At 39.9% G+C, this 16,478-nt stretch overlaps 1 protein-coding gene across 3 annotated transcripts in view; it reads right to left on the reverse strand.

Moving 5' to 3' along the window:
• Positions 1 to 16,478, reverse strand: part of EYA3 (EYA transcriptional coactivator and phosphatase 3) — a 1,396,180-nt gene that overhangs the window by 559,541 nt on the left and 820,161 nt on the right. For all 3 annotated transcript variants that reach the window (XM_044060112.1, XM_044060111.1, XM_044060110.1), the window contains one exon: positions 3,835 to 3,953. In XM_044060112.1, coding sequence (XP_043916047.1) covers positions 3,835 to 3,953 — 119 coding nt within the window. The remainder of the gene's footprint in view (positions 1 to 3,834; positions 3,954 to 16,478) is intronic.

Here is a 16,478-nt window from a genome sequence, read left to right on the forward strand (position 1 = left end):
GAAAGATAGAAATTTCTTCATAAGGGATAGCTAGTTGGTGGGTTCAAATGAAAATGTTGTTTAAAATGTGGTAAGAAAAGGTATGGGAAAGAAGTAATATGAATTAAAGGGGGTGACAAAGTTTAAAGTACTCCAGAATAAGAGGAAGCTCACAGAATAAGAGAAGCAAGAGCAGAGTGTTAAAGGGAAAACAAGGGATTACTGAAATAATATGCTTGAGTTTAGAAAGGTGGCTGTAAAGCAAGTATTTTTGAAAACTCCAGAGCACAAAAATGTTTAGCACAACGACTTAAGCAACAGAAAGTAGAAACAGTTGTTGCCAAACTTAGGAAGCCTAACACAAGAAAGGCAAACAGAGACCCTACAAAGATATTACAGATGTTTCGGAAGTGTTATGAAAATTTGTGTAAAGTAGAGGAATAGGGAACCTAAGAAAAGGCACAAATTAAATATTTATAGAAGACTTAATTATGCCAATCCGTGGTGGTGCAGTGGTAGAGGTGTTGCCTCACAGCAAGAAGTTCTCCAGTTCGATTTTCGGCTGGAGTGCGGGGAGTGCCTTCTGTGTGGAGTATGCATGCCCTCCCCGCGGTTGGTTGGACATTCGAAAGACATGCGCAAATGGACGTGCCTTCGTTGAAGGTTGAACGTCGAGCTGGCACCTCGGCGTTCGTGAAAATCTACTACCAATCATTAGCAGACCGGAGTTCCTCTGTGGCGACCCCTAACCAGGAAAAGCCGAAAGACAACAACTTAATTATGCCAAAGTTACAGGAAAATGCAGTCAAAGACTTAATATTTAACATAGTAAGAAAAGAGATGAAAACAGTATTGTACAATCAACATGGAAGCCACCAGGAAATGAAAGAATTCTTGTGGAAGCTCAGATGTTAGGAGGGAAATTAGTGATAAAGATCAGAAATGTTTTCTTTAGCGATAATTTAAAAGGGAGGAATAAATATCAGCATCTTAGAAAAAAGCTGTGGTGGCTGTACTACCAAAAGATGACAAAGAATCTTCAGACCCAATTTTGTATAGACCCAACTCTAACTGTAAACCCTGATTATAAAGTGTTTATGTCTACACTAGCTAGAAGATTTGCAAAGATGTAAAAATCGATGCATATGATCAATGTGGTTTAGTGGAGAGGAGGCAAACATTTAACAACACTAAGAGAACAAAGAAAATCCAGAGGGAAGCAGTGTGTAACAAAATCACACTACTGTTGGTGGGTTATATGCAAACAAAGCATTTGGCAGAGTCAGACAAGATTTTATGAGCAGGGTAATGCCAGCATTTATAATCCCGGATAGAATAATAGGGTTACCAAGAAGGCTATACTAAGTGTTAGATGCAAGAATTAAGGTGGGAAAGTACTTTCTTAACACGCTGTGTTTAAACAGAGGAACGAGGCAGGGATGTCCTCTTTCCTTTTTTAATTTGTTTTAATTATGAGCCATCAGCACCAAAACTTAGGAAAATCACAAATTCAAAGATATAACTGGTATAGTAATCAAGAAGCGTTAACTTTACTTGCAGATAATATTTTCTACTTGCTAAAGCCAGAAAAGAGTTGGCCCAGGACAAGATTCGGTGGAGAGCTGTAGTTGGTGGCCCATACCCTGTCAAGGGTGACGGGCATAAGTAAGTAAGTAAAGCCAGAAAAAGACATTTCACTGTTGTGGAACATTCTTAGACAGTTTCATGTCTTTTTGGCATATTAAACAATTGAAGGTAAAACAAAGACTATTTCAATAAACTATGTACCCACATATGAATTGGTTCAGCATTACATATTTATGGGGACAAGACAAGATGAAGCATTTTGGTGTATGGATTTAAAAGGATTCTGTTATGGCAGCTAAGGATACAAGGGAGGAGACTAAACAGAATGCAATACAAAAACTGAGAACGTGGAAGCTCTGGATTATGTCTATGGATAGTAAGATACAAGCAGTGAAAATGCTTTTAGTCCCTTTAATTTATACAACAATTTTATCAACCAAAGGAGATGTTATGGATGATAATAAAGACTTGAAAAAATTATACAGGAGGAGAAGAGGGCAAGAGATTTGTTGGCTAAGTTGATTCTCACCCTAGAGCAAGATGGTTTAGGATTACCTGACTTGAATGAATACTTTTGAACTGCACAGTCAGTGCTCATATATATAACTCAAGCAAAATGTTATAAATTAAAGTAGAAAGAAATTATAAAACATAAGTAAATAAACAGAATAATTCTGTAAAAGCATCAAAACGTATTCTAAGAACTAAACCAACATGAGAATGGAGAACTACAAATTTACTAACAAAGATGACTGCAAGTAGGGAGTAAAGAAAATAGGCAAGTGGGGACTGGAATATATTGGAGAAAATTAGTGAAGGAAGCAATGCATTGGAATTAAATAATTTGGTAAGGTAATTGAGCAAGATGAGTCTAAGCAAAAGTTTAGACAGCAGGTTACAGACTCCCTTCCATTACAGAAATTGATAGGTAAAAAAGGGTTGGGGAGCACTACATGAAAGACCAGCTCTGGTAGAGTTTTTAGTGGAGTCCAGAGCAAGGGCTGCAGTTAAAAAAGAAAGGGAATAAAACACATAAAATACTGCACTATAAGAATCAATCCGAGGAGTTAGAAAAGATTGTGAAAAGCAAATGGAAAGTCTATAAAGCAATAATGGAACAACATCTGTATGAATCCCAAATAATTTCAAGAAATTTTATATTTTTGTATGGAAGTACTTGCACAAGTATTTTTACACCTCAGACTTCACGGCATTTTTGTTCAGCTAAATTGCAAATGTTGGAGGTGTTATGGAAAAGGGAGAGGTAATCAAACATTTTTGGGGGAATGTAACAATTTGGCAGCTTTTAAAAATTAATTGCAGAGTACTTTGTCAGAAATAGTGGAGGAGCACTGGAAACATTTTTTTTAATATGGGATACAGGACATAAACTTTCCAGACAGAGAAAGGCCTTACTGAATTTAAAGCTACTGGCTGTCGAAAAATGACTATAAAATGTAAATTAAAATTTAAACCAGCTGTAACTGAAGTATTGAACATTCTAAAGATGATAAAAGAATTGAAGGTGGGATCTTTAAAAAAGGGAAGGAGCAAACTGCACAGAAATAAATGGAATTGTGGGAATGATGCATGCAGTGTATGCACACTTAGGTCTTGTGATAAAAAGCACATGGGATAAAGGAAGATACTTTCCTGAGGTTGCTGAATAGGTGCAGGGCAATCAAACAGCAAAAGGAAACAAAACACACACAGTTCCTACAAACAAAACATTTCAAGTGCTTGAAATGTCCCACAATTTTTCAAAAAAAAACATTTTAGTACTCTCAAGCTCTGTTGACCTTCTTCTCTTAAGTGACATGCAGTCATCCTTTAGGTGGTCACAGTCAGTGTCCTTACCTGTAGAGATGGCTAGTACTGTGACATCAGAATGTCACTGCCATCCCACCTTCTTGTAAAGAAATGTCCTGTGAAGATCATGGGTCACACAAATATCTGGTTGTCCCCCGCCTTCTCCTGGGACAGAACTGGCCATCACGCACGTCTTCATACCCCCCCCCCCGGCAACAAGAATCAGATCCTGAACCCAGGGTGCCAGCATCTGTCCCATTTATGCACTTTCTTGAATGAAAGAAATGCTTTAAGGCAAGTTCACTTTTATCTGTAGAAAGAGCATTTTACTTTTTTTTTTTTTTTTTTTTTTTTTAAATAGCCATTTAAGTTGTTTGAGTCAATTCTACCAGTGTTTCATAACTTTCAATTCTTTGGAGCACAGGGTAAGAAAGCAATCACATGTTTTTAAAAACATACTTCTAACTGAATTCCAGGCTCGGGTGATGGGTCTGATTTTCTGATTTTCCCCCTAGGTTTTCCACTAGTTGATTTCCTCTTTTGTTCTTCAAGATCTTTAACTGGACCGGATTGGCTTTCTGCATGAGACAAAGAGGAAACAAAACTTGCTTCAAGTTCATAAAGGTTTGCATACAATCATCTATAAAAGGAGCAATAATGTACTACAGTGCAAGCCATAATGGAAATTTCACGTACTCCTCTATCACGGTGTTATGGAATAAACGTAATTAAAATTCAACACTATGTAGAAAATGGAATGCACACAAATTATGACAGCTTACTTAGGCCTAGTGGAGGAATGAAGGAGACATGAATGTTCTTAGGAAACCTCTTTTCTAATAACTGTGAAGACAAATGACTGCAGTAACTTAAAAAATCTAGGATATCCTGCATAAATGATCACTTCTTTTTTACCTCACAAAGTTGTCAGGAGTATGAAAAGAAAAAATAATTGTTAAAATTTCTCAAGCTACAACAGAACGTATTACATGGGAAAGGGAAAAGCTTTGAATGCAGTAGTAGAATAAACACCAACTCAGAGAGATCTTAACCTATTCTACAAGTAACACACATATATTCCTCCATGTGTTACAGAGAATACCACTTCTTTGGAATCGTCTTTCCTCCGAAAATAAAGCAAAGTACATAATTTATTCTACTAAGGATACTGCAGTGGTGGTGCTGCGGTAGCATTGTCGCCTCACAGCAAGACGTTGCCCCATTCGATTCTCAACTAAAGCGTCTTCTGTGTGGAGACATGCGTGAATGGACGTACCTTCATTGAAGGTTGTACGTCAGGGCTGGAAACTCGGTACGTAAAAATCTGCTGCCAATCATTAGCGGACCGGAGTTCCCCTGTGGCAACCCCTAACCGGGAAAAGCTGAAAGATACAACAACATAATTTATTCAACTGTAAGCTGTATGAATGGATGGGAAACTGCAAATTCACCCCTGCTTTAGCACCAGTGCCCCTTTATGGATAACATGTAAAATGTTCTGCTTGGCTCTGGGTTCTCTCAATTACATTACAGGGGCTAAAACTTTCAAAGGAATGTAGGACTGTTTTTCCTAAAGATAAGTACCTGTGAATCTTTAGTGCAAATTGCAATCCTACGTGTTTGAAAAATAAGAAATGGCTACTTAAAACATAAAACACAAAGTTCCAAAATTCTGACAAGATGCAATGACAGACAAAAGCAACATACATCTTAAAAGAAATCATAACCTGTAACTTTTGCCAGTATAAACAAAGCCATGTTCCAAATCAATGCCAAAATGTATGACAGGCCATTGGCAGACTTTCAGGAAGAAGTACTACAACATATCTGAAGGAAAGAAGCAGAAAATGAGAAGGGATTCTGTAAGCAACAAAAATGTATGTGGGGGAAGGTAATATGGCAATATAAGATGGCAAGGCAAAACATGCCAACTCTGCTAAGAATGCAAGTCTGACTCTAATACTTCCTACCTGTCAGAATTATTGTGGTTCTGAGACATTACGAATCTGGCTGCTAAAATGAATCCAAACAAAACATCTTCCTCTATGCTGGCAGCATCAAGCGCTGGGGGAAATAGATCCATGCCTTTATAGCCCATAAAGAAAGGAAAAACAGGATTGCTGCAGCCTTTCCTTTTTTGGTTTTTAATGAACATTTGTTTTCAGTGATTTAAAGGAGGGTCAAGCACACCACCCTTTCTATTGCAGATATATAGTATTTGCAGAAACAGGCTAGTGCTACTACTGCAGTTGACACATTTCCCTTACTAACAAATGAATTTGGTCTCATGGAGATGTAACCAACAACAGCAGCTTACCTGCTACAGTACTCTGGCAGAACTATAAAGTGGTCAGACTCTAGTACACTAACCCTCAAAATATATGTATGTATGCAATTTCTGGTTCCTCTCGCTTTAACTAATAGGTTGCCAGTCACTCTCTCGGCTTCAACCTCCTCCAGATATCCCTGTAAACTCTGTCAGACATTTAAGTCACCCATTACTTCCTGGGCAACAGTCAGATCCTTTACCCCTCAATGTCGCCAAAGCTACAAGCTCACAATGTATGTGCATTGTTCATAAGAGGGAGAAACGAGTACCACATGTCTGCAAAGGCAGTAAAGAAGCAACATACTTCATTGTCCTTACAGGATGCACTCCCTCCCCTCAAAAAGACCTGGAGAGAAGGCTGGCTGAATCTCTCCCTGGATAGTAAGGCACTCTATTTTAAGGAAGTAGCAAAGATGTCAGGAGTCGTACATCAACTTCTACAATGTAGTTCCCAAAACCCCAGTGACACTCCTGTCCAGCAAGCCCAGCACATCTTGCTGGACAAAGTTCCTCTTCAAAGAATCTTGAAAGTACACGCTGGAACAAAAAGAAAAAGAAAGAAAAGCTATTTAACCAACCAAGCATTTTTGAAAAACAAAATGCTGTTGACACAACATGCAACTTAAAACCAAAGAGAAGTATTTCAGCATTTTTTTTCAATTCTAGCATATCTTGCTGTGCAAAATAAATTAAAAAGGTACTTTCTTATTATAGTGGCCTTGGCGAAATGGGTAGGGCGATACAGTTGAGGGATTATGGATGTTATGTATAGTGTACCCACTTCAGATATTCATTATTATCTAAAAACGATGGAAGTATTACTCTCAACACATTATTTAGCAATGGCATTCAATTTCACATGCTTACAAGAGAATGGTTTCAGCATAATACAGTACCCCCATATATACAACATAGGCAAATAAGTGTTGTTCAACTTACAAGTCTGAATTCTGTACAAAACACAAGTTGCCTTTTCCTACTGGCAGACCATGGTAATTTGCATCCCTTATATAACATATCATCTCCTTTTGTGCACCTCATCTACAGCTTTATTTTCTTCATTCTATTGCTTCAGAAACTTTCCATCTGTACAACATTCCTAAATCTATATGTAGACGCCCTGAAATTGCCGCTTCCTCTTCCCTACATTTGTAGGACTGTTATTCCTCATTATCTAATCTGTCATCCAAGTACTGCATATGTATGCATATACTACTGCAAGAAATGTAGTACTTCATAGTGTTTATGATGTTTGTGTATTTATGTAAATTTATGTGAGCTCCGGCTGTTCATGGGTATCACCATCTTTACTCTTTACGTAACTTTCTCGCTTTACGCAAGTATAGCCAGAAGGCCGTTATAATAAGGAATACCAAAAAATACTATGGTGTACATGACATACGTGTAGCATGAAGAGAGCTAGCAAGTTAGGCTGGTGCACGGCAAGTGAGCTAGGTAGATAAACAAGTAAAAGAGCCAGCACCCAGGAGGATCCAAAAAGAATAATTTTTATTTCAAACTGAAACTAGACCGGTTTCAGCGACAAGGCTTTCGTCAGTAGTACATTAAGCCATAGTGGTGGATCTTAGTCTTATATAGCTGCCATAAATGAGTCCCATGACATCACTTCCTGTCTTTTAACAACAGCAATTAAATGCAAAAAATAGAGATAACACCATATAAACTTGAATATTCATGTTCATAAGTTAAGGCTTGTATAAATAATAAATATTAACAGATTTAAGTCTGACAAAATCATAATGATGAAGATATATATCTAAACATAAGAATACCATGAAACAACATCCTGAATTTTGACACAAAAAATCTTGACACAAAAGATATTTAAAAATCCAGACATGTATATTGCATCTGAATACAGATGTACCTGGAGCAAAATAATATAATGGAATGCAAGAAGTTGTATGGTTATACATAATCAAACATATGCTGTTAACTTAAAAGTATTAATCATAATTTGTCATTTAATCCCGGCGGGAAGAGTCCACCAAGTTTAATAATCCATCTCTTTTCTTTAGCATGTAAAATTTCATGCCAGCCTGTTTTGAATGATCGATTTCCTGTAATGCAGTCAATAATAATAAAAGAGAATTTAGCTGTCTGATGCTTAATAGAGTGTCTGTATAATGCATTAGTCAATCTCTTATTTCTAATATCTCCAAGATGTTCCGAAATCCTGATGCGAAATTGTCTAGATGTTTGGCCAATGTAAAATGCCTGGCATGTGCATGTTGCAAGATATATTATCCAGTCCGAGCTACAATTGCCAAAAAACTGAATATCGTATATTTGTCCGGTATTTTTACTGGTAAAACTAGTTGTTTTAAAAATGTAACTACAAAAAAGTACAGTTTTGTACCTACCATAAATGTAGATGTTCGAAGATCCACATTGCTGCAGTCCTTACACTTGGGTAGTCCGCTGTCCTCGGTCGGCCCGAATATCAAAGTATAAGGCTGACGTTGGTCAAGGCGCATTTGACTGACATCAGGACGTCAGGGTACAAATGCGCACGACCGACGCCATATCCTCAGTCTTTTCTTGCCCCAGATGTCAGAAGACCCTAAAAACAAAGGTCAAAAACCAAAAGACAGCAAAACCAACAACCAACCATCCTAGCACTAAAAATATGTACAATATATACAATATACACCCAATTGACCACCCAACCCAGACAACCGCCTCTAACTACAGAGGGGAAGGAGGGAGGGTAAATTGGACTGCAGCAATGTGGATCTTCGAACATCTACATTTATGGTAGGTACAAAACTGTACTATGTTCTTCATCTCACATTGCTGCAGTCCTTACACTTGGGTAGAATCCCAAAGCAGAGGTAAGGGAGGATGGCCAAATTATAAGGAAGCAGGAGCTGCCAAAATGCCCTGCAAAACAGCAGTGGCAAAACCAGCCCTGGATTTAGAGTAAAGTGGTAGGTGATAATGCCTGGAAAAAGTATGCACTGAACTCCAAGTAGCTGCCTCCAAAATATCCTTAGTTGCCACCCCTCTCAAAAAAGCTGTCGAAGTGGCAGTAGCCCTAGTGGAATGAGGCCTAATCCCAGCTGGAACTTCCTTGCCATGATGGGAATAACAGAAAGCAATGCAAAACCCAATCCACTTAGAAATAGTTTGTTTTGACACAGGCTTGCCCTGAGAACTCAAAGCAAAAGAAACCAATAACTGCTGAGACTGCCTGAACCCTTTAGTTCTGTCCAAATAATATCGCAACTGCCTGTGTACATCTAAAGTGTGCAAAATCTTTTCCCCTTTATTTTGGGGATTTGCATAAAAGGTAGGCAAATGAATAGTTTGGTTTAAAGCCACACTAGAAACCACTTTAGGCATAAAGGAAGGATTAGTACGTAAAGATACCCTATCCTTATGGAAAATTAAGAAAGGCTCAACTGTCATAAGGGCCTGCAACTCAGAAACCCTTCTTGTAGAGGTAATAGCCAACAAAAAAGCAGTCTTCCATGATAAAAACTTTAATTCAGCAGTAGCTGCAGGCTCAAAAGGTTGTAGAGTGAGTTTCTCCAACACAAAATTGAGATCCCAAGAAGGAGTAGGAGCTCTTCGTGGGGGTCTTGTATTCTTTGCCCCTCTAAGAAATTGCTTGAACAAAGGATGAGAAAACAATGGTGGATCACAATCATAGTGAGCCGAAATTGCTGCAGCATGAACCTTAATAGAAGAGAAGGACAAACCTTTGTCCAGTAACTCAGTAAGATATTGAAGAGCCACACTTAAATTAGGCTCAGAAACATCAAAATCCTTTGCTGCACTCCAAAATAAAAATCTCTTCCATTTTTCTGCGTACACTTTCCTTGTACTAGGCCTTCTAGCTTCCAAAATAACATTCAAAACTTGCTGTGGAAGTGGAGGCCCACTATGGTTCAAAACAGAACATGCCAGGCTGTTAGGTGCAGAGAGTGAAGCTTGACATTGAGCAAATGACTGTCCTCCTGAGACAACAGGTGTGGAATCGAAGGCAAAGGCCATGGAGGCTTCCGTACCAGGCTCCTCAGTAATGGATACCAATGCTGTCGAGGCCAATCTGGAGCTATCAAAATCATCCTTGGCTTGTCTTGTCTGGTCTTTAGTAGTACCTTTGGTAGGAGAGGCAGAGGCGGAAAGGCATACACATGAAGATTGCTCCAATTGAAAGAAAGAGCATCCACTCTCCAAGCTGTGGGATGAAACCTTTTTGTGCAAAACTTTGGCAGCTGGTGGTTTAGTGGGGAAGCGAACAGATCTATGTCTGGAGTTCCCCATGACACTGTCAATTTCTGAAATACATGAGGATCCAATTTCCACTCGTGGGGATCCATAATTTGTCTGCTCAACACATCTGCTAAGGAGTTCTGTGCTCCCGGCAGAAACCTTGCCTGAAGATTTAGCTGTAAACTGAGAGCAGTCTCCCACAAAATCATTGCTTGCCTGCATAGAGGATAAGAATGTGTTCTGCCCTGCTTGTTGATGTACCACATGACAGTTGTGTTGTCTGTTAGAATCAACACCTGCCCTGGAAGAAGTAAATCCTTGAAAGCTATTAATGCAAACTGGACTGCTAACATCTCTTTCAAGTTGATATGTAGATGTTGTAGTCTGGCAGGCCACTTGTCTTGTATCCACTTTCCATTCAGATGAGCTCCCCAAGCTTTGTCTGAGGCATCTTTCGTTAGAATCTGACTCGCCTCTGGCCGGGTCACAGAGAGTCCCTTGTTTAGGTGACATTCCTGAGCCCACCACAAAAATTCCTTTTGAATGCAAGGTATTATTTGAATGACAGTGTCCAAATCCTGGCAGTGCTGTGTCCATACATTTTTGAGATACCATTGTAGCTTCCTCATATGCAGTTTGGCATTGGGAAGCACCAGAATACAAGATGCCATGAACCCTAAGGCTTGAAGGACTGTCCTTGCAGTCAGCCCGGACTGATGAGACAACTGATGAAAGTAAAGGGAAAGATTCTTTTGTTTGTCCGGGGTCAAAAGGCCATCTGGGATGCTGTATTCAGTCTCACACCCAGAAAGCACATGTCCTGAGAGGGTACTAGACTGGACTTTATTTCGTTCACAGAATACCCCAGGCATCTTAGCACTGCTATCACATAATCCAAATGATGAAGAAGCTCGTCCTTCCTTGAGCCAGAATCAGGCAATCGTCCAAATAGGGATAAATCTGTATTCCTTTTAACCTGAGGAAAGCTATCACTGGAGCCAGAACTTTCGTGAACACTCTGGGCAGTAGATATGCCAAAGGGCAATGCAGAGAACTGATAATGAGAAGTCCCAGCTCGAAAACGCAGATACTTCCTGCAACTCAGTCTGATAGGAACATGAAGATAAGCCTCCTTGAGATCTAAAGTTACCATCCAATGATCTTTGCCCAACAGAGGTAAAAGCTGCTGTAACGTCAACATTTTGAACTTGGGAATGTCCAGATAAGTGTTGAGGATAGATAAGTCCAAAATTGGTCTCCACGTTCCCTTTCTTTGGTACTAGGAACAGGCGAGAATAAAATCCTAGGCCCACTTCTGGCATAGGGACCGGCTGAATGGCCCCTATTTGGAGTAAGAGAAATTTGCTTGTGAGCCTCTATTCTTTGTGGAGGAGGAACGTCTGGCATGCCTTTGAAAGGAGGCAAGGTATGGAAATAAAACCTGTAACCGTGGTGTATGATATCCAATACCCACCTGTCTTGGGTAATTAAACTCCAATTTTCTTTGAAAAGTGCCAACCTTCCTCCCAAAGGTGCTGCCAGACGAGAAGGCTCTGGTAGCTGAAAAGGTAGGTCATTGGGTCTGTTTACGAAAGGACTGACCCCTGCCCTCACCTGAAGACTGTGCAGGAGAACTCCCTGTTCTAGGCCTGAAAGAGCCCTGAGCTCTGCCCCTACCACGTCTAGATCTACCCCTAGACTAGGAATCATAAGAAGGATACATCCACCCCTTAGTAGGCCAATTTCTACTAAACTTTGGAGGCTGAACCTGCAAAAAATCTTTAACAGTCTGCACAGACTTAGCCTTGTCTTCCATTTTCTTTAAAACTGTCTCAACAGGAGAACCAAACAACACATCAGATTGTAAAGGAGCATCTAAAATCCTTGTTTTAACATGGTCAGATAAATTCTGATCCCTCAGCCAGGCGTGCCTGCGAAGAACTGACCCAGTGGCAGCCACCCTAGACGAGGCCTGTACAGCATCAAAACCACATTGCAAAGAATGCTTACCCACCTGTTCAGAAACATGTACTAAATCGTGCAACTCTTTACAATCAATACCTTCCGCCAGAGCATCAACCTTAGACTTCAATTGTGAAAGGAGATAGTTTTGGTATTTTAACATGTGAAACTGGCAATTCAAAGCCCTCATAGCTAGAGTGGAAGAAGTATAAACTTTCTTTCCCCATCTATCCAAAGCCTTGGCCTCTTTGTCTGAAGGAACCGGATTCTTGACAACAGAAGCTTTAACACCTTTAGGCCCCTGACTAACAGTTTCTGGGTCTGCCCTAGGACTCTTAAAAAGATACTTATGAGCTTCAGGCACCCTGTAATATATATCCGGTTTAACAGGAGCAGGAGGCAAAGAATCAGGATTAAGAGAAGCCTCTGCAAAACATCTTCCACCACATCTAAAACAGGAGGTATAGCCAAAGGCCTATGCTGGGGTAAAAACAAAAATTCCCTAAGCCTTTTCCTGGAATCAGAGAAGTCCTGACCTTCCCACTTAAAATGCTCCCTCATAGAATGAAGAGTTTCTGAAAAAGAAAAATCCTCAGGAGAAGAAGCAGAAGGAGTAGAATCATCCACATCAGAGTCAGAATAAGGAGAATACTCCTGCAAGTCTTCAGCCGAAGACTCTGAAACATCCGAAGCCTGCTCAAAACTTCCTGGCTCAGGCTCCACCCTAGGTCTCTTATCAGGAGGGGGCAAAGAACCCCTAATCAAAGTAATCAAATCTTCTGCCATTTTAAGCATATGCTTCTTGGGCACAGTTCCTGAAGAACTAGGGGTGACACCAACTGAAGCTAAACCTGGCCTGCCTCTGGGAGAAGCCTTGGCAACAGAAGGAGAGGGCCTAACCACCCTAGGAAGGGAGGGGAGTAAAGTAACCTGAGAAGCCCCTTCAGCCTGACCTGCCTCCTGAGAGGCCACATCCTGTAATAACAAAGTCTCTCCCTGGGAACCCAAAGAAATCTCCGGTGGAACCACCGGCTCCACCGACACCTCTAAAGAACCGGCGTCCGGTACAGACGGTTCTTCCAGCCTAGGCTTAACTGCTTTGTCCTTGCGCTTCTTCGAAGAAGCGGGCGTCGGAGCATCCGACGGCATTTTATAATTGCACCGCTTCCCAAAGACTAACCTGGCACAATCCAACCTTCTCTTTATAGTGCGTTTATTGAATCTAGCACAAGAGCGACACCCAACAACGTCGTGCTCAGGCCCTAAACAAGGAATACACAAAGTATGATAATCTCTATGCGGTATCTGTTTCCCACAAGAAATACAATTATTCACTTTTTCTGACATCCGGTAAACCACTGAGGCAAGAAAAAACTAAAATATTCCCCAACGGGGTACTTAGCCAACTTTGACTCGGTCTGAAACTTCGAAATCGAAAAATCCCAGAACGCCAACCGGCACTTGCAATGCTGCTTCTGCATCGGACCATGCGGCAAAAAAGACTGAGGATATGGCGTCGGTCATGCGCATTTGTACCCTGACGTCCTGATGTCAGTCAAATGCGCCTTGACCGACGTCAGCCTTATACTTTGATATTCGGGCCGACCGAGGACAGCGGACTACCCAAGTGTAAGGACTGCAGCAATGTGAGATGAAGAACATCTGCAGTGTCCACATGGGTAGATGCCTGTAAGTTTGTCACCAGTGAGTGTCCTTTGTATAAACTGATCCTGCATATCTCTAGTTCTTTTGTAGTGAGAAAATAATGAGCCTAGTGTTTTGCCTTTTCTATATGAAAAATAGCATCATTCTCCCAAGTAATCAGACAAAAGGGGATGTGAATAAAGTATGTTCCAATGGTTATTGATGATGTTAACTAAATGCCCACTATTTCTGCCATAGGTCGTGACAAATCTGCATAAATCAAAATCCTGGTTTTTGGGTCGGGTGTTATATTGAAGAAGAGAATCCCTGGATTTAGTATGACTGAATTGGATAGCTGAATCAATAATTTGAGGGGCATAACCCCTGGACAGAAATCTATTGGTTAGATCCATTTGTTCATTATTGAAGTCGTCATTAGAAGAACAAATTCTTTTGATACGCACAAATTGAGATTTTGGTATATTCCTAATAATATGTTTGGGATGATGACTTGCCGCATGCAATAGAGTATTGTACTGTGGAAACTTTCTGTGAGTAGACGTTTTGAGTGTATTATCAGACTGCCTTGTAAGGTGAACGTCCAAAAAATTGATTTCATTCAGATTATACTCCACAGTAAATTCAATACCCCAGATGTTACTATTCAAATGTTCAATAAATTCTTGGAGGTATTCCTGACCCCCTTTCCATACTAACCAACAGTCGTCCAGGTATCTCCTCCATATATCCATATCTGGTAGGTATATATTGTGCATGGGATCATAAATAATTTGTTCCTCAATGTATCCCATGAAGAGGTCAGCATAAATGGGTGCAAAAGATGCACCCATAGCTGTCCCTTGTAGCTGCCAATAACAGTCCTGCTGGAAATAAAAGACATTCTTGGTAAGAATATGTTCCACCATACATAACAATAATGTATTCATCCCAGGGGGGTACAAGCTAGATTTGTTTAACCAAAAATCCACGGCCATAAGGCCCGCCCAATGTGGGATGCTGGTATATAAAGAGGACACATCAAGAGTACACATTAACCAACCTGGCTCCAGTTGAGTTTCAGAAACAATCTGCAAAAATTCAGTCGTATCCTGGATTCTGGCCCGAACATATGATAATAGAGGTTTCAATTTATCCGTTAGGAACACAGATATAGGTTCAGTAAGTGACCCGATACCAGAGACAATTGGTCTGCCTGGAGGCTGGTGACTGGACTTATGAATTTTGGGAAGTAGATATAGTTGTTGTTTGGCAGGATCCTTAACCGTCAAATGTGTTTTAGTTTGCTCAGAGATGATCCCGGATTCCACTGCTTGTTCCAAAAATTCATTAATCTCTAATTGGAAACTAGGTGTAGGATCAATAACCATCTTCATGTAATGATGACGATTAGTAAGTTGTCGAAGTCCTTCATTGACATAAAAGTCATTATCCATAACCACAACCGCACCCCCTTTGTCTGCAGGAATAATCACTATATCTGTGTTGTTTTTTAGTTGTGTTAGGGCCAATTGTTCCTTTTTGGATAGATTATGCCTCATAAAGTCCCCTGAGCCAGACTGAAAGTGTATATCTTTAATGACCGCCTGCTGAAATACAGCTACATGTTTGTCCATGGGGGGGTTAAATTTAGATTTATGAAATCTAAAATCAGATGATCTTTGAGTGTCATCAATATGGTCCTCTTGTTTGAAAAATAATTTGAGATTAATCTTTCTACAGAACTCAATAGTATCACTAACCATGGAACTTTCATCAATGAGAAAACCAGGAACAAAACCAAGGCCTTTATTAAGTAAGGAATATTGTTCATCAGTTAAAACATGTTTTGAAATATTCAAAACATTAGTACATTGTTGAGTTACTTCACTATTGACAGAAAAAGTTCTTCTAAGTTTGTGATCCCTGTGTTTCCTACCTGCCCGGTGTTTGTGCCCCCTAAAGGGGCCTCCGTTCTCCTGCCCCTTTTTGCATTTGGAGAATCACCAAAGCTAGGTGTATCAGTGTCTGTAGTTGAGGATTCTTCCCCTGATGTTATATAGTTAGACCCTGTTTTTTGCAAAATGGATCTCGGTCTCTTTTTGCGTGCAAAAGAGACATTCTTTGTACCATGGGCAAACCTGACACTCTTGTGCGATTCAAACTGTCTGCCCTTATCATAATCATCCTCTCAAATTGCAGACATTGAAAATATGGACAAAAACTCTTGAAAAATGAACGCCTAATTAGCGTAAATTTGCATTTCTAATAGTACAACTTCTCATATTTCCAAAAGGATCATGAATTGCCACTTCTCATGACATATTTAAAAAGCTTAAACGACATGATAAACTATAACCAGAATAATCATGTTTTATTCAGATTCCTTTGTACTATTCAGTCATATCCAAAGCTTAAACTGTTATAAAATTTTTCACTCGCTATGATCTTGTGATACCAGTTCACATGGAAACAATTAGTAACAGCTGAAAACTGAGTGCAAGGCAACTGAGAACAACAGATAATCCAGAAAATAGCAATGCCAACAGCAATAAATGATAGCAGTACAGCACGTCCATAGTATTAACAGCGTCATTAACTATGTTCCTACCAGTAAGAGTATGGTCTCTCCAGTAACAGTATCATTCAGTATGTTCCTACCAGAGAGCTCTGTGGTGCCACCACTGCCTTACTGTTAACCATTGTGCAGTAACAGTAGCTTTACAGATGGCTTACGTACTTTTGCTGCCGCCAAGTCTGAACATCTAGAACTAAATGGGAACAGAAGATCATTCAAAACTTTATACAACTGAAGGACTTGTTACTGTAACTAGAATTATCTAACACAAACATGCCATTTCAAGTTTTTAGGTTCTACAACCTATCTTTTTGATTGCTTGCATTACTAGCGATCTTTTTCAACCATCCT

Source organism: Protopterus annectens, chromosome 1.part2, assembly GCF_019279795.1.
Source record: "Protopterus annectens isolate FY-2018-M chromosome 1.part2, PAN1.0, whole genome shotgun sequence".
NCBI lineage: Eukaryota > Metazoa > Chordata > Ceratodontiformes > Protopteridae > Protopterus > Protopterus annectens.